Raw genomic sequence first — 24,355 nt, forward strand, 5'->3', positions numbered from 1 at the left:
ACGAAAAAATATACATCTTAAATACCAAATATAATATCATTTATATTATAAAATTTATTTATAGGAATATATTTATTATATTAACTTTTAAGTTTTGATAATTATTTCATTTAAAATTTAATTTAACTGTGTAATTATACTTGTGCAACCAAATAATAAACTTGTAATTACACTATGACAAACAACAGACAAGGTGACTTTCCAAACCGACCCTAAACACAGATAAAAGTTGAACAGCGGCGCGGAATGATCCGCAAATCACCAACGTGTGATTACAACGTTAGAAGCCCTACAAGCCTAATACACACGCCTATTTGTGGAGCGGCAAATTAGTTTCATCGTAGACCTTCATATTTATCACCTAATTATCTGTCGAATAACAGTACTCCAAATAACAGCAAATAAATTACGTGATCCAATTGACAAATCAAGGGCTAAAATATCAAGTTCAAATACACGAAGGAACCGCACATAAGTAGAGGGAATAAAGAGAACCTTATCAACAAAGAGTTAGAAGCCGAGTCTCTTGGGAAATGTATCAAGAGCTTCAAGTAGCGGGAACCATACACATACATATTACTAGGAACAAAATATTATTATAGATGATTACAATATCAATGACATTGACAGACCCAAATTTACATCTATGTCAAACTACAGGCTGCATCATGAAAAATATTCCTATCCTAGAAACGACCACAGTTTGGCATTCAGAACTTCAATTATAATCTTTGTTTCACGCGCCGGCCGTTAACATCGCCGCCATCAAGGATAACCTCATTCCCTAGCTTGCTGGCAATGCCAGAATGTTCACTTACCCTGGCAACATATTCCAACAGTTCTGTGAGGACATGAGGACAACTCTCTCTCAAATAGTCAAAACCATCGGTTTGCATAACAGCTGCATAAGAAAAACTATGCTGGTCAATACCGCTTAATAACATAACTCAATCAGTATCAACTAATAACATAACTCTAACACTAATACGTACGAGCTAGAACAAAATTTACTTCGTTTGTGCAATCCTATAATAAGATCAATGCTAAGAATTTAAAGATGGAACCAGTCAACTTTAAGTCCTAAAAAAATTCCTGGATTCACCTCTCAGAGGTGAATGGAGCCAAGGTGCTTAGGATAATTTTTCTCCAAAAGGTTCCTGGATTAAAATACTATGCTAAGGATATGACAAGTTAAAAATCAAAGGGACAAATGGTTAATGAACATCAAATGCATAATGCCAACAATAATTATATAGCATGTAAAATCTAGATGCATGTTACCGAAAGAAATCTACTAATCAATAGACATTTTCAATTATGCAAACTTGGATTTGAAGTGGTAGCATATAAATTGCAATTTGCACAAAAATATTGTAACTATGTCTATCGGTTGAGCATAAAGTTAATTCCATGATCCACACTGACAAATGACATCACCAAATTGTAGAGTTGCAAGTTTTCTTTTACTTTTTCTTTTGTGCCTAAACCTGAACCCCTTTAAAAATAAGGACGATGAAAAGAAACTCATTTCAGAAATATTAATATAGACCTGCATTAATGGCCAGATATCTTCCCTTCCAAATTAACTAGCGACAATATTTTCAGTAGTACATAAAGAGAATTGTTGAAAATTAAATTAGACCTTTTAAATTTTCATTTTACAGAGATAAAGCACAAGTACATTTTATTACAGAAAATTTTCATAAGGGGAATTAAATCTTTTGAGAGTTACACTTAGGCGAGATTATTTGTAGATCATGATGCCAAAAAAAAGTAATAAATTTGTTAAAATTAACACAAAAGGTCAAGTACTTGAAAGTTGAACCAAATAATCAAATTGAATCGCAACTATGATGTAGCACTATAACATGAGTTGAACAGGAGATAAAAGATCACCTCTTAGATTTTCTGGCATGGCAACAAATTTGAGACAGACAGATTTCAGCTGGAAACAATGGTGCTGTTCAGCCAGGGCTAAAGTTGTTGCAATAGTATTAATAGCAACTTCCTCACACAGGTTAGCCTCGCAGAGCAACCTGAGCCTATCTAACCCATAACGGTCAGCAGCCGCAAGCATATGTTGAGACATTAAGGTCGATGCCCATTTTGAGTTCAATCCTGTGAGTTCTTCCATGTCCGGCAGCACATCCCAGTAAATGAAATGAATAAGAGCCTGCCAGCAACATACACGAGAATTAAAGCAACTAATGCAAAATTAAGTCGCAAAAGTATAATGAAAAGAGACAATGCCACATCAGAATTGTAAATAAAAAACATTTAACTCAAAAATGAACTCCAAATACGGCTCCTATTGGCATCTGCTGTAATCTACTTAGCTTCCTGTTGATACTGTAATAAATTAAACAGCTTCAACAAGTACACCACGGATGCAATGTTACCAAAGGCAAAAAGCATAGAAAGGTGTTCTTGGGCTTTAAACATAAAGAGCAATCACCGTGGTTCCAGTGAAAACATGCAAAAATGAAGAAGCAAATAAGTAAATACGTAATGCAAGAAAAAGTAGATATAAACACAACCAACAAGTATAAATAAAGGAATTAGAAAAAACAACAAATCAATAAAACAAGTGGATGATAATTATAAATCAAGATGAAATTTTACGTATATATAATCTCCTATTCTTAATCATACATATTCATCCATAACTTTTGATTGATATTTAGTATGTCACATTGCGAGGTACATTCATTATTTTAGTGTCACCCTCGTCAAGATTATAGAAAATGGCAATGATGTGTCCCTTTAGTGCCTCGGTGCTTACACTGAAACAGTAACAAAGCAAGGCACAACACCTAGCTTATGTTGTATCTAATTTCCAGACTTAAAAGTGCCTCGAGGAAGCCTTTAACAACACTGAGCGTTCCCAAAAGTAGGGATCAGATCAATGTATTTAAGTTTACAACCACTGGAATGCTTGGGACAAAAAATAGTTAATGCATTAACAATTTCAGAGATAAGCAAGTTAAAGAAGTTATTTGACTGTTGTCTGAATGCATACTTACTTCGCACCAGTCAAAATAAAGTTGCACTTCTTACCACTTGCATATAAATTCATAACCACTTATCCCCCACCAATGTCAACTGAACTTTAGGAATATTATCATCAATGGAAGTCAACTTCCATCCTTTTGAGATTAGAAAGTAAACGGTAGAAAATTCAAAGCAAAAGCACCACGATGTAAATTTCCCATGAGTTGGAAGAGTTAGCAAGTAGATGTACCACATACAAGTAGATTACAGCAAGAGAGTTCTCCAATTTTATGACAATTGGAAAAACAAATCAACAAAGAGAAAATCATATAGTAGAGCATAAAGTTCCTATATGTCTTCCGAAATAGCTTCATACTGACAACTTTTACCGTCCAAGCTGAAACTGTTCAACTGAATACATCACAAATCCATAATGAACAATTCCTTGTCCACCTATAACCTTCTTAAACACTTAATTATGGGTCAAAACTCTGTATTGAACTACCAGGTCTCTATTGGAGAGAAAACTTATGAAACATATTAAGAGTGGCAGAAAATATTCATCTAAAAAAAAGAGGCAGAAAATAACAAATAATTGCTGCAGGTGCAAGTAACTTCGAAAAAATTGCTTAATCGCAATGTGAAAGAAAATGCAATGACAACTGAGATAATAAATGGAATGAGGAGTTTTCATAGTAGTACAGTAATGCAAATACCAAGTTCAGCATATTAATTATCTTGAATACTTAGAGATCACATTAGTGATATTTACATTATAAGAAGTCAAATCTAGAGATAAGGGAAGGAAAGGGGACCGATGTATATGACTTTGACCTTAAAAACAGGGGCTTCCATGTCTTCTATTTTTATATGCTCTGTATTTTGATCCTTCATTGGACCATAGAGCTGTGCTCTGAACACAGGAGACCTCGCAGCAAGTACCAATTTGTGAGCAGCAAATATCTCTCCATCAACTTCAAAGTTTACATCAGTACCCTTCCCACTTTCAAGGAGTTGTCCAAAATGTAGTCCAATATTTGATGGTGGTAGAGGGATGGCATAAGTTTTAGGTCCTTCGGTGCGGGACCTCACAACACCAACACAGCAATGAACTTGCAGGCAATCATCCTTCAGGTAGTCTGATGTTTCTAAAGCAGTTCTTTTGAAGAATCGCTTATATCCCCTGTAGAACCCAAATTAGCTCATGTAGATTTATATACATGCATGTTAAATAAACAAAAGGTTCGACAAACATGGATAGAGAAGGTGATATGTGAAGTAAAAAAAAATTAAGTCAAATCCTGCAACTGAATTCTGGTCTGAAGTGCTAATTTCAATCATCAACAAAACCACAACAAGTTTCAGCATACTTCAAAAGCCCAAATGAAAAGCAAACAGTCTCCATTTCTTAAATAGGGTAAATCAAAATAGAAGTTTCCTTTTTTATCAGGTAAGATGAGTAAATCAGAAAGACGTTATGAGAATAAGAACTACAGCACAAGCATGTAAAGGTAGACAAGGACGAACGACACGTGCAAGGTTGACTGCTGGTTGCAATTTCTTCTACTAAAAGTTAAGCAAATCTATTCGCAAAGACAAGGACAAGGTTAAAGCGCCCAGTGTCACAAAATCAAAAGTATACCACAACACAAGCCCATACATTAAAGCACGCCGTACAAAAGAGTAAGTCAACCAACCAATCCATCAAACAATTCTTTATCGGTCAGGTAAAACCAGCGTTGAATAGTCAGTGAAATTCAACTACATTAGACCACACACTGCAAAAAGTAAAAGAAAGAACCCATAAAAGGGAACTCACCACATGCTTCCACGATATTTAAGAGTGTAGGGCCCACTCTCCAACGCTCTCCCGAAATGACTATGCACCTTATGCCTACCCTTACCGCTTTGATCAATTAACGTCAGCTCAAAAAGCGCCCTCACATCCGTGCCTTCGCTCGCTAAGGCAATGAACAACGAAACATAGGTGGAGTTATCTTCAATACTCTTTCCATCAGGATAGAAATAGATCGCCCACGAATACCCACCTACCATGAACGTACCAGAAGCGATGTACTTCCCAATCCCAGTCCCCTTGGACAACGAATATCCCGTGATCTTAAAATCGTGAGAGCCATTCACCGTCTCCGTCACCGACGTCGACGTAGTCGTCGCCGGAGATGATGAAGCCGAGGACGATGAAGAGGGTTTGGTAATTGCCTCGCTTTCAACCCTTCCCATGCCCACCATACGTGAAAATTTTAACGGCAATCACTCAATCGGTCAATTATTCTTCAATTAAATTTCCAATTTATGAAAAAATTCGAAATGTGGATCAGATCTAGGGTTTGGAAAGCAAAATTCGAAGGAAACGGAGTGGTTTGGGCTAGAGAATTAGGGGTTTATCTGCGAAATTGAGGGTGATTTTAGAGGAAATCTAGACTCTGCGAAATTAGGGCTCTGGAATTGTAGAATGTGAATTTTCTAGGGCTTCGCGAGAGGAGGAGGAGGAAGAAGAAGAGACGGAATGGATGAATTGTTTTTATACGCGCGGTGGGGTTGTGACAAAAAAGATGATTAGGTACTGTGCAAGCTGGCTGTATGATTGAGTTGGAAACTCACGCGCTGTTGGGGGGTTGTTTTCGGTGGTTGAGGAAATGCGGGATGTAACCGTTGGCTCTAAAGGAGTAAAAGGAGATCTTTTGTTAACGTGCATGTATAGATGTTGTCATGTATAGGGAAATTTATACTCCTATTATATACCACTGTCCCACAAAATAGTAAAAAATGCACGCGTTCTATTTTGTAGTCCCCATTTAATCTATATTTATTTTTAAATTTTTTTTTAATTATACCCAAATATGTTAAGAGTCCTAATGTACAGAGGTTCACACGATAATTATACGAGGACTATAGTACTATAGATTCTTTACGAGGATATAATAATGGAAGAATTATTATGAAATAATTAATATTGGGACGATTATTACTTGTTAATTACTTATTTTAAAAGGATATTGTAGTTTTTATAACAACTAAATTTTGCTCCTGAAAAATAATAATCAAGACAAAAAATATAGCGACAAATATTATATTCGATTTCAAGTGATGGGGTTACAATCTCTAAAATATATCTAAATCTAAAGAGATGTAGTCCTCTGATTCTTCTCCTCATGAACGATGGTTCAATAGCTTGAGAGCTTGATCTTGAACTTGACGGATTTCAGATTTGTAGTACGTCACGAACAATTTGAAGGTCATCACGAACCACAATTTGGTGTTGGGCTATCACAAACGGAAGATTTGAAGCCGCCCGCTTATGATTTGAGTTTGCCTTTAGAATTTGACCACATACGACGATTGCAGATATGGATGAAAACCTTGATGCTATTCTTCAGAGCTTCTTTAGCCTTTCTTTCTGCTTACTTGCTTGTCTTAGCCTTCTCCTTTGACCCCTTTATATAGGTATGGGGTGGAGTAATTTTCAAGAAAACCCTAGTATATTATTGGGCTTGAGGCTTATGGGCCGATCCATTTGATATAATACCAATTAACGGGCTAGCCCAATAATACATTGGACTTTTATTTAGATCAATTCATTTTAGATTTAAATAATCGACCCTTTTATACTAGCCCATAGTATCATTTGAACTAATATGTACTTAATATATGATGAAATCCAAATTACTTGTGGGTATAAATTTAATAAAATTTTATTTATCTACAAATGCTCCCTACTTCAAGGCTTATCGGGATGTAGGCTTACCGAAATCAAAGAAGAGACTTGAAGTACCCATGAAGATAACGTCCCTTCATGAATCATTTAGTCAAATGGTCCGATGTACCAAAGTTAACCATCTTGGAGTTTTTTCTATGTTAGAGAAGAATTTAGTTGTGTCAATTGCTTTTGGCAAATACTATGATCACCACGTTAGAGCCTGAATATTAGCTTGCAATGCAAATTAATAACCATCAACGTAGAACTAAGTAGTGGTATTACCAAATTTCTAAAATAACTTGGCTTGTCGATCGGCTAAGTATTTTTTGTTCCATGAAACACTCGGTCGTCATTCCTTCTATAGTTCTATGGAAAGAACATGTATGGACTTAAAATAAATAAGTCAACCCCATTTTACATAGGACCGAGTAAAAACTTAGCTTTGGTATTAATTCCCCGGCACTTCGACATTAAACAAGGTTTAGAATACTTGAAATCTTTTTTTACCAAACATATTATAAAAGCATTGTAATTTGTTTCTACGATTGAAATCCTTGTTCAACAAGCTATGGTTGTTTCTGTTGAAAATGTATCAAGGGCTCATGCTTAACATAACTTATTTTCAGACGTGGTCATACCTCCAGCCTCATTGTATTAACCAACAGGCAGCAGCTAGCAATTAGCTTTTCTTATGCTTTAGTTAAGTCGGACGTCTCCTGTTAGTACGACAGCTTTGCGCACTTATAGAAAACAATTCACATCTTGTCATAGGAGTGTCCAAAACTCAATTTGTTTGATCCTCCAAAAAGTAGACACATAGAGGCAAGATACATTCAAAAACTGAGGTTAAATTTGCTTTGTACTGTCCTATGTGAACTTCTTAAACTTGGTTCCAAGTTCTGTCGCGTTTGATATTTCGGCTTTGCACGTCTTCACAGAAAACTTCATATCTTGGTGTAGAGACGTCGAAATCACGAGCGGTTTGTGGCTAAAAAAACTAGACTCGGAGTACTACAACATACCAAAAATTTGAATTTAAATTCACATTGTATTATTGTGAGCAAGTGATTTTTGCCTTACGAAAAACTACTCCAAAATAAATCAAAAAAATAAATTAAATTTCTTTTACTGTGCAATTTTTGAATTTGCGTGATGTTTGTTAAATATTTGTCTTATATCCGTAAATGTTTACTTTGTCATAACAAAATGAAAATAAAAATAAAAATATATGTTGCATGCATATCTAGGATTTGATTATGCATTTAATAATTGATTCAAAAAATAAAATCACAAAAATATGTGTCTGTTCTAGTTTTAATATTTCAATGTGTGATTAATGTGTTGTCTATGTATTAATTGGTAATTTATCTTTGTAAGGGTAATTTTATTTTTATAATTTTTAGGAATTTAACAATTAGGAATTTAATTAGAAAATAAATGAATGGGAAATGATAAAAAAACGGACCTGGGCCAAAGATTTTTTTTAAAACAAAAATCAGGCCCAATCACGCAAAGGACCCGGTCCATGTCAACCAGTCCCATACGGGACTCAAACGACGTCGCTTCTGGATTTTTAATCTGGGTCGTTGATTCATTGCAATCAAACGGTCCAGTTCAGCCCCTGCATAAATGAAACGACGACGTTTAGGGCAACTAGATCTGAACCGTTCGTCTATCTTGATCCCACGGTCTTAAAAACTCACCCAGACCCGATCCGTTTCAACCCCGGGTTGACCCCTTTCCTGAACTTAGACCAAACGACAACGTTTGGTTAAGTGGATTGATCTCAACCGTGCATCTTAATTGATCCAACGGATGAGATCAATCCACCCCACCCCTATATAAGGACCAAACCTCTACCCCGGCCCCTAACTTAACACCCCTCCTCCTCTCACTGTTCATCATCGTTCCCAAACCAAACCCCTAACCCTAGCCGCCCTAGAATCCCACCGCCTGAAACCCGGCGGTATCAACACCGCCGGTCACCAAACTAACACCCTAGAACCCCCTGAACATCCTCTACACAAATCTGACCTTAGTTTCCTTCGAATCAGACCCCAACTCTTCGAATACTAAATCGAAGGTGGATCTGAAAACTCAAACCTTTCCAATGGCTTCCAAAATAACACCATAGTATCCCCTAGCATGCCTCGTTATGGATCTGAAGTTTGTTTGGTTCGAATCCCCTCAGAACTCTTCGAATCTTCTTTTGAAGGTTCGGACCAAACAAGAACAAACTCAGATCTGTTCTAAACTGACACCAAATGACCCCTAGGCTACCCTCACCCGTGTTTTGTATTTGGTCCCCCTCGAATCTGACCAGAAATGGTTAAGTCCCAAATCGAACCTTCAGGAACCCTAGAAATACCAAACTTATGGATTCTGTCCAAATTGAATAAAGATTGAGGTTTAATCGACCTTAGTCGAAGTATTTTCAGTGGAAAATACTTCGACTAAGGTCTGTTTGATTTCAAACAAAGTCCGAATCCAAGATGAGTCCGAGTCTGTAAATTTAAAGATTCAGAGGTATTTTTTCTTATTTTCTTTTTTTGTATTCTACGTGTGTTTTGTGTTTGTTTCATTAGACTGTGTAATTTTCACATCTTTTATTTATATTCTGTCTCCTACCCATCTATATGATATAATAAGTGAATTGTTTCTGTTGGTATGATTATTTACAATATGTGTAATCGACTCGATTAAGTTCGTCGATTAGTTATATTATGAATTCTCGTTTAATACTGATTGAAATAATCTGTTTCTATAGACTGCTTGTTGACAATTGTTGTAGATAATCAGTTTAATTAATACTCGTCAATTAAATCACCTTTGATTACATTTCAATGAGTCTATCAAAATGAATGTTGTGTATATGTTGATTTCTGAATCAGTGAGTTTCAGGGCATTGTCAGTATATTGACAATGCTCCTGTATTTGTTTGATTTTTGTTCAAATTTAAAGTTCAGTTTGAATTATTATGCTGAACTCAGTGTAATATTGTTGTAATGTTAAGTTTGAATTCAATTTTACAAAAAGTTGGTCAAATACAATGGTGTTAGGAGGTTCATAAGATTGGTTATAGCTGTAAATCAGAAGGATAATTAAGTTTATACAGATTATAGAATCTGTTTTGCAGTAGGTTCAGATTTTTCAGTAATAACATTAGGATTTCAGGGGGTACTATTGGGATTGAAATAATGTGATAGAATAGTGGACTGAAAGTGGAATGTTAATGGCTATAATTTAAGATACTAATGGGGAACAAGGGATAATGGGCTGCTGAAAAACAGGATAATAGCACTCAATAGGATTTAAAGTATTCAAAAGTAGTTTTAATGGAACTTTTCTGATTTTTTTTAAAAGGAGAAAAGGGCCCTGGTAGCACTAGGAGGGTAGAGGACAACCTTGTATAAATAGAGGGGGATTGAGACTGATTTAAGGGAGCTCTTTGAGAAAGAAAAAACAAGGAAAAAAAAAGAGCTTTCAGGCAGATTTTTGAAAGAGAAAAATCTGATAAGAGAGATTTTTTGAGGGCACATTTTGAAAGAGAAAAATCTGATAGAGGCAGATTTTAAAACAGAAAGATTTTAAGAAGAAAAATCTGATTTTTGAAAGGAGAAGAAATCTGATTTAGGAATCTGACTTTGTTGGTCTTTTTGGAATCTGTCCGGGTCTGTGTACTGATACTATTTGGTTTTAAAATCTGAAGTTCTTTAAGAAGCTTTACTCTTGTGAATCTGGGTTTCTCGGGTCTTGTTATTGCTCAAATCTGTGGAAATACTGATATTCTGCCAGTATTTTGTTACTGCTGCAACTGCTGAAAATTTACTTCTTCTACCTTCATTTTCAGGTACATATCTCTTAAATTCTATGTTGGAAAGAGATTCAACATGACAAATAATAAAGTTTGAATTGTAATATTATCTTCTATTCATTTAAGTTCTTTAGTTAAAAATTTCAGCTTTGGTTTCATGTTGGTTAACCAGTAGTGAGTTCGACTCGATGGCTACAAGTTAATTGTCTTATTTTGAAATTCATATAAAACTTTGTAATAATGTTATCCATGTCAAAATTTCATTAGTTTAGTTATCTTTGAGTTGTGTAAATAGGAAGCATGGCAGAAAGTTGGCTTTTATTTACACTTTATGGTATTGTTAGCTAGGTATAGTATAATATGGAAATATCAAGGAAAAATACGCTATTGGTTTATTTTGTTAGTAAGTTAGTTGTTGTTTAAAGCTAGATGATGTTGGTTGCAATTTGCTATCTTTTGGCACAACCTTGGTTGTGTTATAATCAATAGTTGAAAGACGCGTTAGTATAATCCGCTATGTTCACAATATCAAATATGATGAGTAATATTGTATACAATATCTTTTTATTAAGTCAACAGAAAGATTTGTTCTCTTTCCTAATAATAAAGGGCCTAGGAACTTATACAATGTGAAAGATAATGCTTAGTAATAATTCATATAGATTGAGAATCAAATTGGTTTGATTATATAATGAAATTGGTTTGATTATATATATCTATCCCAACTCAATCATAAGCATAATTAATTAAAATAATTTCGCCTATTAGATTAAAAACGAGTATATGAGAATAAGTTGAGATGTACATGCACAGATTGCAACACTTTAAATCAATGGTAAGTAAAAAATAGAATTTGCACTAAATAAAAATAAATTCTTGGAAAATATTTCTTCCCTTTATGAATCATTTATTTTTTAAGTTTCATATGCAATTCATTCTTTGGTAGATATATAATGTTGTATTTGCCGAAAATAGTGTTAATCATATTTTTATTCTTTTCTTTGAATTTGAATAGTCTGGATAAATATAATTTATATGCGGGAATTATAATCGACGGGCAACATTTAATAAATTGTGAATTTTTTTCAAGAGTTCAAGGGTATCTTAAATGGATATTTCTCATGATATAATAAACAATTTGGGGAAAGTCCATAATATTACTAACAAAGATTTTGCGCAATCAGGGATGCGTTCGCGCACCCTGATTATATATATTTTTTTTAAAAAAAGCAAAAATTCGGATTATGCGTACGCGCAATTTCGAGTGAATATTTAATAAAAAAACGAATTTCTTTGGAAAACATTAAATTTATTTCATAAAACCCGAGATGTGCAGTTCATTATTTAAACAAAAAGGGTGATGATGTTCCTGATTTTATTTTAAATTTCGAACATATATTTTTATAAAAACTATAACATGGACAATTTTATTGTGTACACGTACGCGTGGCATGATCCCCGGTAATTGTAAAAAGTATATAATACGAATATACGTACGCGTAATTCGTCCATATAATTGTAAACAATAAGTAAAAAGCGGTAGTAAAATCATGCAATAAAAACGTATTTAGTAAAATCAAGATAATTAAGCCAATAATAAAAATAGTTAAGCGACCGTGCTGGAACCACGGAATTCGGAAATGCCTAACACCTTCTTCCGGATTAACAGAATTCCTTACTCAGGATTTCTGGTTCGCAGAATAATAAACAGAGTCATATTCTCCTCGATTCAGGGATTAAAATTGGTGACTTGGGACGCCTTAAAATTCTCAGGTGGCGACTCTGAAATAATTAAATAAATCCCGTTTCGACTGTCCTTCAATTGGAGAAAACTCCCCACGTGGCCCGCGGGTGCGGTAAAATGGAGGTGCGACAGCTCTGGCGACTCTGCTGGGGACTAAAAGGTGTAAACTGTAACCCAGAACCATTGGTTCAGGGTTTAAAGAATTCGAGCTTAAAATATCTGTGTTAATTGGCTTTATTTACTATATGATTTTCAACTGTTTATATGATTAACATGCTAAATGTTTTTTTTTACCGCTTTAATATTATTTGAATTGTGAATATATACAACTGCTACGAAACCCCCTCTTTCTGAGTCTTCTAAATTTATGGTGCACACGTGCGCGTGGCCCACCTTTCTGTTAAAGTCATACCAAATAAGACGAAGTTGGGACAAGTAACTAGGCCGGGTAGACTTTCGTGCTCCCGGTACGTTGCCCCCGCTTCGGCTCAAACTGTCTGTTTGGGTAAGCCAGGTTTAGAACAATCAACCTCAGGTTTTTCACTTAGAATAACTCAGCCATGTACCGGATCCCTAGTAGGAACGTATATTTGCATCATGTACATTTGGCCTTGGAGACTTAACACAGGGGTTGGGTCTGTCTAGGACAGGTGAACCCGAAATAAAAAGACCATCATGATGCATCCTACTTGCTACTTGTGCATTCATTTACCTCGAACATGCTTGTTGACCAGCTTAAATGAAATCATGGTGAGAAGAAAGGAATAAAAAGGGTTGTTTTAAAAATTTCGAAAAAAAAAGAAAAATAGTTTTAAATCTTGAAATAAAGGTATTTAATAAATAAAAAAATTTTGAAAATGATTTTGTTTTAGTATAAATTTTCAAAATGAATTTTGACTTTATTAAAATTAAATTTCAGATACAAAATGAGCACCACACAAAACCCCTCATCCACGAGTACAGAAGAATTTCTATTTCAACTTCAAATGTGGTGGTATGATTTAGGCAAAGATGGTAAAAAATGGGTCGTCAAGCATTTGGGAAATCTCACGGACATTATGAAAGTTAAACCCCGTGATGATCTGATTGCGGCGTTAGTAACTTTTTGGGACCCTGTTCACAATGTCTTTCGTTTCTCTGACTTCGAGCTTACTCCTACATTAGAGGAGATAGCTGGATATGCTGGTTTTGACGGAAGTCTAAGAAATCAAAGCTTAATATTCACAAAGGCTCCTTCGGTACATCGATTCTTCGGTCTTCTGAACATCAACAGTCAAATCAGGAAAAACAATGTCATCAATGGATGTTGTTCCTTCAACTTTTTGTATTCAAGGTTCGGAAAGTCAGATGGGTTCGAAATTCATGAGAAAGGCCTTACTAACAAGCAAAACAAAGACACTTGGCAGATTCACCGTCGCTTTGCCTTCATGGTGGCTTTTCTAGGAATCATGGTCTTCCCAAACAAAGAGCGAACAATTGATATTCGCACCGCGAAAGTTGTGCAAATCCTCACCACCAAAGAAAATCACACCCTTGTCCCCATCATTCTCTCAGACATTTATCGGGCTTTGACTTTATGCAAATCAGGAGCAAAAGTCTTCGAAGGATGCAAAATTTTGTTGCAAATGTGGGTGATTGAACATCTCCAACAACAGCCCAAGATTATACAGTATGGGTCAAACAATGATAATTACATCGAGAGTTATGAGGAAAGAATAAAAATTATCAGGCTCCAGAAGGGATAGAAGCATGGGTATCTCATCTAAAAGCTTTAACGGCAAATCAAATTGAATGGACTTTGGGATGGTTCCCGATGAGGGAAGTAATACATATGTCAACCTCAAATAGTTATCTGCTACTATTGGGATTGAGAAGCATCCAGCCGTATGCGCCACTAAGAGTCCTAAGACAACTAGGGAGATATCAAATAGTTCCTGATGATGAAGATTTGAGTATGCAAGTAATCGAATTACACCCAGAAGCCGCTATTCCCGAGGCTCTACTTCAGCAGATGTGGAATGGATGTCGATACTTGAAAAGTGATACTTAAGTCCCAGACACTACAAAGGGTAAGATAAATCCTGGATATGCAAGGTGGTTTGAAAAACGGTCTCGCGTGGATGATGTACCAGAGCCTGAGCTAAGAAGGCCAACAAAAAGACCCCATGTTCAAAACTTCAATGATAAAATCCAAGAGCGGTTGATCTGGGGAGAAAAGAAAAAAGGGTACAAAGCAACTATCCATGCCCTAAAAGAAAATCTGAGAAGCCTCAGTTTGGAGAAAGATTTGCAAGCATAAGAAGCCGAAGGCGAGAAAAAGAGTCTAGCTTGTGAGAATGAAAATCTTCATGCTCGATTCCAAAAAATGAAAAGAGTTTCTGAAACGCCAAAGAGGAGCTGGAAGGATAAAAAAACCATCGCCAATCTCTTTGAAAGAATGCAAGATTATGATTCCATTCTTGCGGAAAACGAAAGGGCATTGAGCAAAGCAAAAGAAAGGATCCAGCAATTAAACGAAGAAGCCAGATCTAATAAGGAACGCCAAGATAGGCAATCCGAAAAAGACAGGGCACAATTCAAGAAGGAAAAAGACCATTGGATGCGATCAGAAGACCAACTTTGTGCGCAACTAGAAGAGGCAAGAAGATGCAACAAAGAACATCAACAAGCAGACCTCGACAGGGAAAGAGCGCAAGCAAGATTAGAGAAGGCCAGACTCCGAGCTCTGTTAGAATCAGCTCTAGATCGTGAAAACCGTGTCAGAGATATAGCCACCACTCGTCAGCAGCAATTGCAAGACCAAGACCAACGTCTCCAAGGTTTCAGGGCACAAATCCATGACCTGGCAGTCTTCACATCTCAAAGTTATGTAAACTGCCAAGGAATGGATTATGAAAGGTTTACAAAGCATGCGCCCACTTTTGCTCGTCATCTAGCAATGGAGTTGGAAAGGATGTATCGTACGCTGAGAGGTCATCCAGGTCAAGCTCCACATTGAGCAAATAGTCTAATAATATACAACACAAGTGGAAAATGGGGCACGTTGTGAGATGTTAAGAATTGTATCTTTTATTTTGATTTAAGTGTGTGTGTTTCAAGACATTTTCTTAAAAGTTTGCAAATGTAATTCCATCTTTGTATAAATGAATAAAGGTGATTGCCTTTAGTCCGAACTACGCAAGGTCTGATTCATGTAATAGCATGATACGTAGGCAATCTCTATAAGATTCGACCACCACGATAAAAGACATATATAATAAATAAAAGTGAATAACAATAAAAATTTCAAGAAAGCTGGGACGACACAAACAGCCGAGCAAATGCATAATAGAAAGGGATTATTTGTCTAGGAGCATTGCATCTCAACGTGTGATTATATATGTGTTAAACTCTCAAAACTAACAAGTTTGTTCATTTTCAGAATTCAAGCAGTTAGTTTCTCTAAAGAGTATACTGGCATATTATCACTATCACACAAGATCAAAAGGACCAATACCCGAAAGTATGTCTATCCCAGATGTTGACACAGGTATGGAGCTAGAGGAGATGGATGTCGGGAAAATGAAAGAAGAGATGTTTAAACTCAAGCAGCAAATGGCTGAGATGTACCAAGCCTGGTCTACAGGACAGTTACCCCCATCTTACCCAAATAACCCTGCTCCATCAATGACCCAAACTCAGGATAATATTACCACTGAATTATCCCCAAACTTCCCCATTTACCAGCATTACCGAGGCACCACCTCTCAGACACCACAGTCTCCACCTCCGAAACCAGTTCCATACTTTCCTCCACCTATGACTCCTGTTTTCGTAGCACCTCCCCCTGCTACATTTCACAAATCTCCTAGTGAGCCTACATTCTAGGCCCAGGACAACCAATATTACCCCCCGGAGCCTACCATCAAGGCCTCCGAAATTAATTCAACTGCTCCTCGTTTTAATCTCCCAACCGAAATTGACAAGCCAGCCAAAAATGCTGAGCAAGAAGAGATGTTCAGGAAGGTCAAGAGTTTAGAACAATCGTTCAGAGACATGCGAGGATTAGGTGGCAAGTCAGTGTAGCATACAAATATTTGTGCTTATTCCCCAATGTACAATTACCAGTTGGCTTCAAGATGCCCAAATTTGACCTATACAATGGGCACGGCGACCCAGTAGCCCACTTAAGGGGTTTCTGTAGCAAGATGCGAGGAGCTGGGGGAAAGGATGAATTATTGATGGCTTACTTCAGTCAAAGTTTAAGCGGATCAGCTTTGGAGTGGTATACACGCCAGGACCATGGGAGATGGTACACCTGGGATGACCTGGCACAGGCATTCGCATACCATTTCCAATACAATCTGGAAATCATCCCAGATCGATTATCTTTGACAAAATTTGAGAAGAAACACAATGAAAGTTTCAGAGAGTATGGTTTTCGGTGGAGAGAACAGGCAGCAAGAGTGGATCCTCCTATGAAGGAGAGCGAAATGGTAGACTACTTCCTCCAAGCCTTAGAGCCAACTTACTATGCCCATATGGTTTTAGCGGTTGGAAAATCATTCAACGAAGTGGTGAAGATGGGAGGTATGGTGGAAGAAGGTCTCAAAACAAATAAAATTATGAGCTATTCAGCAATTAAGGCAACTACTCAAGCTATTCAAGGCGGGGTAGGAGGAATCGGAAGAAAGAAGAGGGAGGAAGCAGCGGTAGTTGATTCAGGAATTTGGTCGGGACCCAGAGGTTCACCGCTTTACTATAATCAACAACGACCTCGCCAATCAGCTTACCACCATGATTCATCCCAACACTACTATCACCCTTCGGAGCCTCATTTCTCCATTAACCATGCTCAAGCATACAATCAGCCACCTGTTCACACCAATTGGCGTGCTCCTGCCACACCAAGTACTTACCCACGAGCCTATCCCGGACCAGGTTTCAGGCCGAGGCCAGCGTTTAGGGGGGAAAGAGAACAGAAAAAGAAAACTTACACTCCATTGGGAGAGTCTTACACTAGTCTGTTCCACAGGCTGAGACAGCTAAACATGCTGAGACCAATACAATCCAAGCTACCCAATCCTCCTCCAAAGAATCTGGATTACACCATTAGCTGTGAATATTGCTCCGGTGCACCAGGCTATGATACGGAGAAATGCTGGCATTTAAAAAATACAATACAAGAGCTGATTGATACTAATAAAATCGAGGTTCAAACCCCCGAAGCCCCAAATATCAATAGAAATCTAATGCCAGCCCATCAAGAGGCTAATATGATAGAAATCATATAAGCTGATGGGGAGACAAAGAAGCCGTCACAAGCTGTCATGATGATCAAGTCTCATGAAGCCAAATCAGATAAGCAGTTAACAGAAGAGAAGCCGGTACCTAAGCAGAACAGAAATGGTGATGGACCATCTATGATAATCGAGGAGGGATCATCGAGCAAAGTTGCCGCAAAACAAGAAAGGCCGAAAGTGATAGTACCAGGGGTTGCTAACAAACCCATTGTATTCGTGGAAGGAGCCCGTACAGATCGGGTTATTATCGCACCTGTAATCCAGCTGCCGGTCATCAACAACAAAGCCATCCCATGGAACTACGAACGGGTAACTATAATGTACAAAGGAAAAGAAGTCAAGGAAGAAGTGTGTGAGGTGCAAGGCTTGACTCGTTCGGGAAGATGTTTTACGCCCGAAGAGTTAAGAAAAACTAAAAACAATCCAACACCAATAAAGAGAGTTGTGACGGAAGAAGAGGCGGAAGAGTTTTTAAGAAAAATGAAACTCCATGATTATTCTGTTGTGGATCAATTAAAGAAGACGCCCGCTCAAATTTCATTGTTGTCATTACTGATTCATTCAGAGGAGCACCGTCTGGCTTTGATGAAAATCCTGAATGAGGCTCATGTTCCTGAAAAGATCTCCGTAAATCATTTAGGAAGAATAGCCAACAGAATCTTTGAGACAAACAGAATTACATTTGCTGATGATGAATTACCTGTGGAAGGTACTGAGCACAACAGAGCTCTTTACCTCACCGTGAAATGTGAAAACTCCATAGTAACCCGGGTATTGGTTGACAATGGGTCAAGTGCAAACATCTGCCCTCTCTCCACTTTAAGCAAATTAAAAATTAAAGAGGAGAGGATCCAGAAAAATAGTATCTGCGTACGAGGGTTTGATGGTGGAAGCAGAGATTCATTTGGCGACATAGTGTTGGAACTAACAATAGGGCCGGTTGAATTCACAATGGAATTTCAAGTGTTGGACATAACTGTTTCTTACAACTTGTTGTTGGGTCGACCATGGATCCATGCTGCTAAAGCAGTCCCGTCAACACTACATCAGGCTGTCAAGTTTGAATGGGATCATCAAGAAATAGTTGTGCATGGGGAAGAAAGTTTAAATGCTCGCAGCAGTACCATTGTACCGGTCGAGGGAACAGAAAATGACCAGGGACCATGGGTATACCAAGTATCCGACACAGTGTCGGTAGAGAAAATTCCAGAGGGGAAATACCTTCCGAATCCAAAGATATCCTCTACATCAGTCATGATAGCTTATGAAATGTTAAAGAATGGTTTTATACCCGGCAAAGGCCTGGGCTTATCTTTGCAAGGAATTATACAACCAGTATCTCTCCCCGAGAACTGGGGAACATTCCGTTTGGGGTTCATACCCACCGTAAATAACGTGATAAAGGCCAGAAAGCTGAAACATAAGGCATGGGATCTTCCAAAACCAGTCCCACCTCTATCAAAGTCTTTTGTCAAGACCGGTGCTAAAAATCGCCCGATAACAATAATTCCTAAATCCCGGGTCAATCCTGAGGAGGAATTAATTGAAAGATTCGAGAAATTGTTCGATGATGTGAATATGTTGGAAAGCGGAGAAGGGTGTAGCAATGCAGAAGTTCAATTCATTGGGACAGAAACAAAGCTTAATAATTGGAAAGCCACTCCTCTCCCCATTCGAAAGGAGTCTTGGTAGTTTATTTTGATTTTCTTTCAAGTTTGTTTGGGTTACTTCAGGGTTGTAATCCCAAAGCTTATCTTACAGTTTGTTTGAAGTGTGCAAAACCTTGTTATCTTTCATCATCCAATAAAAAGCAGTTTCCTTTTTATTATCATTCCTGATAGTTTTCTTTTGTTTTTCCTGTATAGTTCTTTTTACGCTGGCTCTAGTGATATGACATGCATGAGGAATCCTCAGCCCAGTCTTAAAAATCAATCTGGTTCCGAAATATTAATTTAAGAAATATATTGTGATTATAAATCAGAATATGATGAAGATGAGGTTTTTGAAGAGATTAGTAAAGAGTTAATTCACTTTGAGGAAAAAATCAAACCTAACTTGAGTGATACCGAGGACATCAATATAGGGGACATGAGTAATATCCGAGAAACTAAAATAAGTGTCCATCTGGAACCAAAGATCCGAGAGGAGTTAATTAAAGCACTCATAGAATTCAAAGATGTTTTTGCATGGTCGTATGATGACATGCCGGGCCTGAGCACTGATTTAGTGGTTCACAAATTGCCCATCGATCCAACGGTGCCTCCTGTCAAGCAAAGGCTGAGAAAATTCAAGCCTGATATAAGTGTGAGAATTAAGGAAGAAATCACCAAACAATTGGAAGCAAAGGTCATTCGAGTCACTCGATATCCTGTTTGGTTAGCTAATATCGTTCCTGTGCCAAAGAAAGACGGCAAAATTAGAGTATGCGTCGACTACCGCAATCTCAACAAAGCCAGACCGAAGGATAATTTCCCATTACCCAATATCCATATTTTAATCGATAATTGTGCCAAGCATGATATAGGATCTTTCGTGGATTGTTATGCTGGGTATCATCAAATTCTAATGGATGAAGAAGATGTAGAAAAGACGGCATTCATCACACCATGGGGAACTTATTGCTACCGGGTAATGCCATTCGGTTTGAAGAACGCCGGAGCAACCTACATGAGAGCGATGACCACAGTGTTTCATGATATGATACACAAGGAGATTGAGGTATATGTGGACGATGTGATCATAAAATCAAAGCATCAGGCCGACCACGTTGGGGATTTGAGGAAGTTCTTCTTAAGACTTCGAAGGTACAACCTCAAGCTTAACCCTGCCAAATGCGCATTTGGAGTTCCATCTGGAAAATTGTTGGGATTCATAGTCAGCCGACAAGGTATCGAGCTAGACCCATCAAAAATCAAAGCCATATAAGAATTGCCACCTCCCAGGAACAAAACTGAAGTAATGAGTTTGTTGGGAAGGTTAAATTTCATCAGCAGGTTTATTGCTCAGCTCACAACAACCTGTGAGCCAATTTTCAAATTGTTGAAAAAGGATGTTGCGGTCAAATGGACCGATGAGTGTCAAGAAGTGTTCGATAAGATAAAAGGGTACTTGTCAAACCCACCCGTGTTGGTCCCGCCAGAGCCAGGAAGACCTTTGATTCTTTACTTGACAGTCTTGGAAAATTCATTTGGTTGTGTATTGGGGCAACATGACCTCACTGGCAGAAAAGAACAAGCCATCTATTACCTTAGCAAGAAATTCACAGCCTATGAGGTTAAGTATACTCATCTGGAAAAGACATGTTGCGCCCTAACATGGGTAGCTCAGAAGTTGAAACACTATTTGTCGTCCTACACTACTTACCTCATTTCTCGTCTGGATCCATTGAAATATATTTTTCAAAAGCCTATGCCAACGGGAAGACTTGCAAAGTGGCAGATATTGCTCACAGAATTTGACATCATCTATATGACTCGGACTGCAATGAAAGCCCAAACACTGGCTGATCATTTAGCCGAAAACCCGGTCGATGAGGAATACGAGCCGTTGAAAACCTATTTTCCTGACGAAGAAACAATGCATATCGATGAGGTGGAGCGAATTGAAAAACCTGGCTGGAAACTTTTCTTTGATGGAGCCGCTAACATGAAAGGAGTCGGGATAGGAGCTGTAATCATTTCTGAAACAGGGCATCACTATCCTGTTACGGCTCAATTGCGATTTTATTGCACCAATAATATGGCTGAATATGAAGCTTGCATTTTGGGGTTAAGGCTAGCCGCAGACATGGGTATCCGAGAAATCTTAGTCATGGGAGATTCGGATCTTTTGGTACATCAAATTCAAGGAGAATGGGAAACCCGAGACTTGAAGCTCATACCATACCGACAATGTCTACATGATCTTTGTCAGCGGTTTCAATCAGTGGAGTTCCAACATATTCCAAGAATCCATAATGAGGTTGCCGATGCATTGGCTACCCTGGCATCAATGTTGCATCATCCGGACAAAGCTTATATAGATCCGATACATATTCAAGTCCACGATCAGCACGCTTATTGCAATATGGTTGAAGAAGAATTTGATGGTGAACCATGGTTCCACGACATCAAGGAGTATATCAAGATGGGGATATATCCCGCACAAGCCACAAGAGATCAAAAGAGGACCATTAGGCGATTGGCAAATGGATTCTTCTTAAGCGGAGGAGTTTTGTATAAAAGAACACCAGATCTTGGATTATTAAGATGCATAGATGCCAGACAAGATACAGCTGTCATGTCTGAAGTACATTCGAGAGTTTGAGGACCCCACATGAGTGGATATGTGTTGGCAAAGAAAATCCTCCGAGCTGGTTACTATTGGCTTACCATGGAGCGAGATTGTATCAGTTTTGTGCGCAAGTGTCATCAATGCCAAATACACGGAGATTTGATTCATTCTCCACCATCCGAATTGCACACAATGTCGGCACCATGGCCCTTCGTTGCTTGGGGCATGGATGTGATTGGACCGATTGAGCCAGCAGCATCCAATGGGCACAGGTTCATTCTGGTAGCTATTGATTATTTTACCAAATGGGTTGAGGCCAAGACATTCAAATCAGTGACCAAGAAAGCTGTGGTCGATTTTGTCCACTCAAATATCATATGTCGATTCGGAATCCCGAAGGTGATCATCACAGATAACGGTGCTAATCTTAACAGCAACTTAATGAAGGAAGTATGTCAACAGTTTAAGATTACACATCGCAACTCTACCCCATATCGGCCCAAGGCGAATGGAGCAGTAGAAGCAGCCAACAAAAACATAAAGAAAATACTTCGGAAAATGGTAGAAGGTTCAAAACAATGGCATGAAAAATTACCATTTGCATTATTGGGATACCGCACTACTATTCGCACTTCAGTAGGAGCAACTCCTTATTTGTTGGTATATGGCACGGAAGCAGTAATTCCTGCAGAAGTTGAGATTCTTTCCCTTCGGATCATCGCCGAAGCAAAGATTGATGATGATGAATGGGTCAAAACCCGTCTGGAACAGTTAAACTTGATTGATGAAAAACGATTGGCTGCAGTATGTCATGGTCAATTATATCAAAGAAGAATAGAAAGAGCATACAACAAAAAGGTGCGTCCACGGAAGTTTGAAGTGGGTAAGCATGTGCTGAAACGTATTCTTCCACATCAGGTTGAGGCGAAAGGCAAATTTGCCCCGAATTGGCAAGGACCATTCATTGTGACCAGAGTATTGTCGAATGGTGCACTATGCTTAACAGATATTGAAGGCAAATGCATGGACATGGCGATCAATTCTGACGCGGTAAAGAGATATTACGCATAACTTTTGAATGTTTGTATTTAACATTATTTCGAAGATTGGAATGACAAAGGCAATTTATTCTGCTATCCAAACACTATACCCTTTTGCTTCCCCTTTTGAGCCATATTTGTTTCGTTCCTACCCTCTCTTGGAATCGATGAAAATCAAATTGATGTAACAATAATAATGGTAAAAAAAATCACTATTATTTAGTGAACTACGTTTGACCTGATTTCTCAAAGAAGGATACGTAGGCGCCTCACGGTTCGGTCATAGGGTGCACAATATACATAATGTGCACAAAAAGAAACATCAAGAGACCCCAAATCAAGAAACTAGGGCAAAGAATTGTATTGGAAATAAGAAAAAAAAAAGATTCCAAGAGTTGTAATTTTAAACCCATATCAAAGCTATTTAGCTTTTAATACTTTTTTTTTTCCATTTCCCACCACATACCAAAAAGACCTTTCGACCAATTTTAGAAAAATGCTGAGTCAAGCAAATGAAGATGGTTCATAACACTCTGGTACAAACAAGAAAGGAAAGAAAAAATGAGAGAGTCTTATAGGTGAAAACCCACACGGGCACCATAAGGCGACAGAAGTTGAGAGAAAGTAAAATGAGAGAGTCTTATTGGTAAAAACCTTCGTAGGCACCATAGGGCGAAAAGGAAGTGAGAAATGAACAAATGAGGAAGGTTTATCGGTGAAAACTCTTTGAGATATTGCAATCCAATAGGTCTGTGAAATGAAAAATGAAGTTGGATTACGGAAATTTTGGGGGAAAACAAAAATGAGACAATTGAAAGGAGATTGATTAAAAGACTGGGTTGATTAATCCGAAATGCATACCCTGATCATTGGTGCCAGTAACTCCAATCAGATAAGTTTTTATTCTTTCTCCAACAGTCATCCAAACTTGGATTTTTCTTTTCATTCTATAATTGTCGAAATCAGCGTGTTTCGTCACTAATAATCTTACTTTTCTAAAGCTTTGAGATAAGTTTTATTCCAAACAAATAAGAAGGAATGTCAAGGTATACTACCAAGATTCAAGGTTACATGATGCAAAATACGGCCATGAAAGGCGGGAGATAAAAAGATATGGGTGTAAGAAAAGTGAAATCAAAAGTGGATCAGCAAAGTCAGAAGGGACATATAATTACAGTTAAAAGGGTTCGAAGGAAAACATACAGAGGGGAATCCTATAGTCAAGGATCAATTACAAGGACAAAACAGTCTTTTTCAACCATTCCAAGGCAATAAAAAGAGACGAAGAGAAGCCTCACCATCGGCAAGAATACCCCAGTTAACCACCATGCTTTAAACTAACGAAGTTTTCTTTGATTTAAAAACAGGGGAAAAGATAATATTTGTGTCAGGAAATACCTGGATGAGAATTGAAGAAGTCGGGCGTCCACCTGGAGAATGAGGATGAGAATTAAAGAAGTCAGGCGTCCACTTGGAGAATGAGGATGAGAGAAA

General features: G+C 37.8%; 1 protein-coding gene across 1 annotated transcript; it reads right to left on the reverse strand.

The window, feature by feature from the left end:
• Nucleotides 1–476: 476 nt before the first annotated feature.
• LOC107805142 (BTB/POZ and MATH domain-containing protein 2) lies at nt 477–5,702 on the reverse strand. Its single transcript, XM_016629140.2, has 4 exons — nt 4,811–5,702; nt 3,826–4,174; nt 1,897–2,173; nt 477–901 (listed from the first exon to the last, which is right to left on the reverse strand). The coding sequence occupies exons 1-4, from the start codon at nt 5,239–5,241 to the stop codon at nt 723–725; spliced, it is 1,236 nt and encodes a 411-aa protein (XP_016484626.1). The 5' UTR covers nt 5,242–5,702; the 3' UTR covers nt 477–722.
• Between the last annotated feature and the right edge of the window lie 18,653 nt (nt 5,703–24,355).

This window comes from Nicotiana tabacum, chromosome 22 (assembly GCF_000715075.1).
Source record: "Nicotiana tabacum cultivar K326 chromosome 22, ASM71507v2, whole genome shotgun sequence".
NCBI classification, from domain to species: domain Eukaryota; kingdom Viridiplantae; phylum Streptophyta; class Magnoliopsida; order Solanales; family Solanaceae; genus Nicotiana; species Nicotiana tabacum.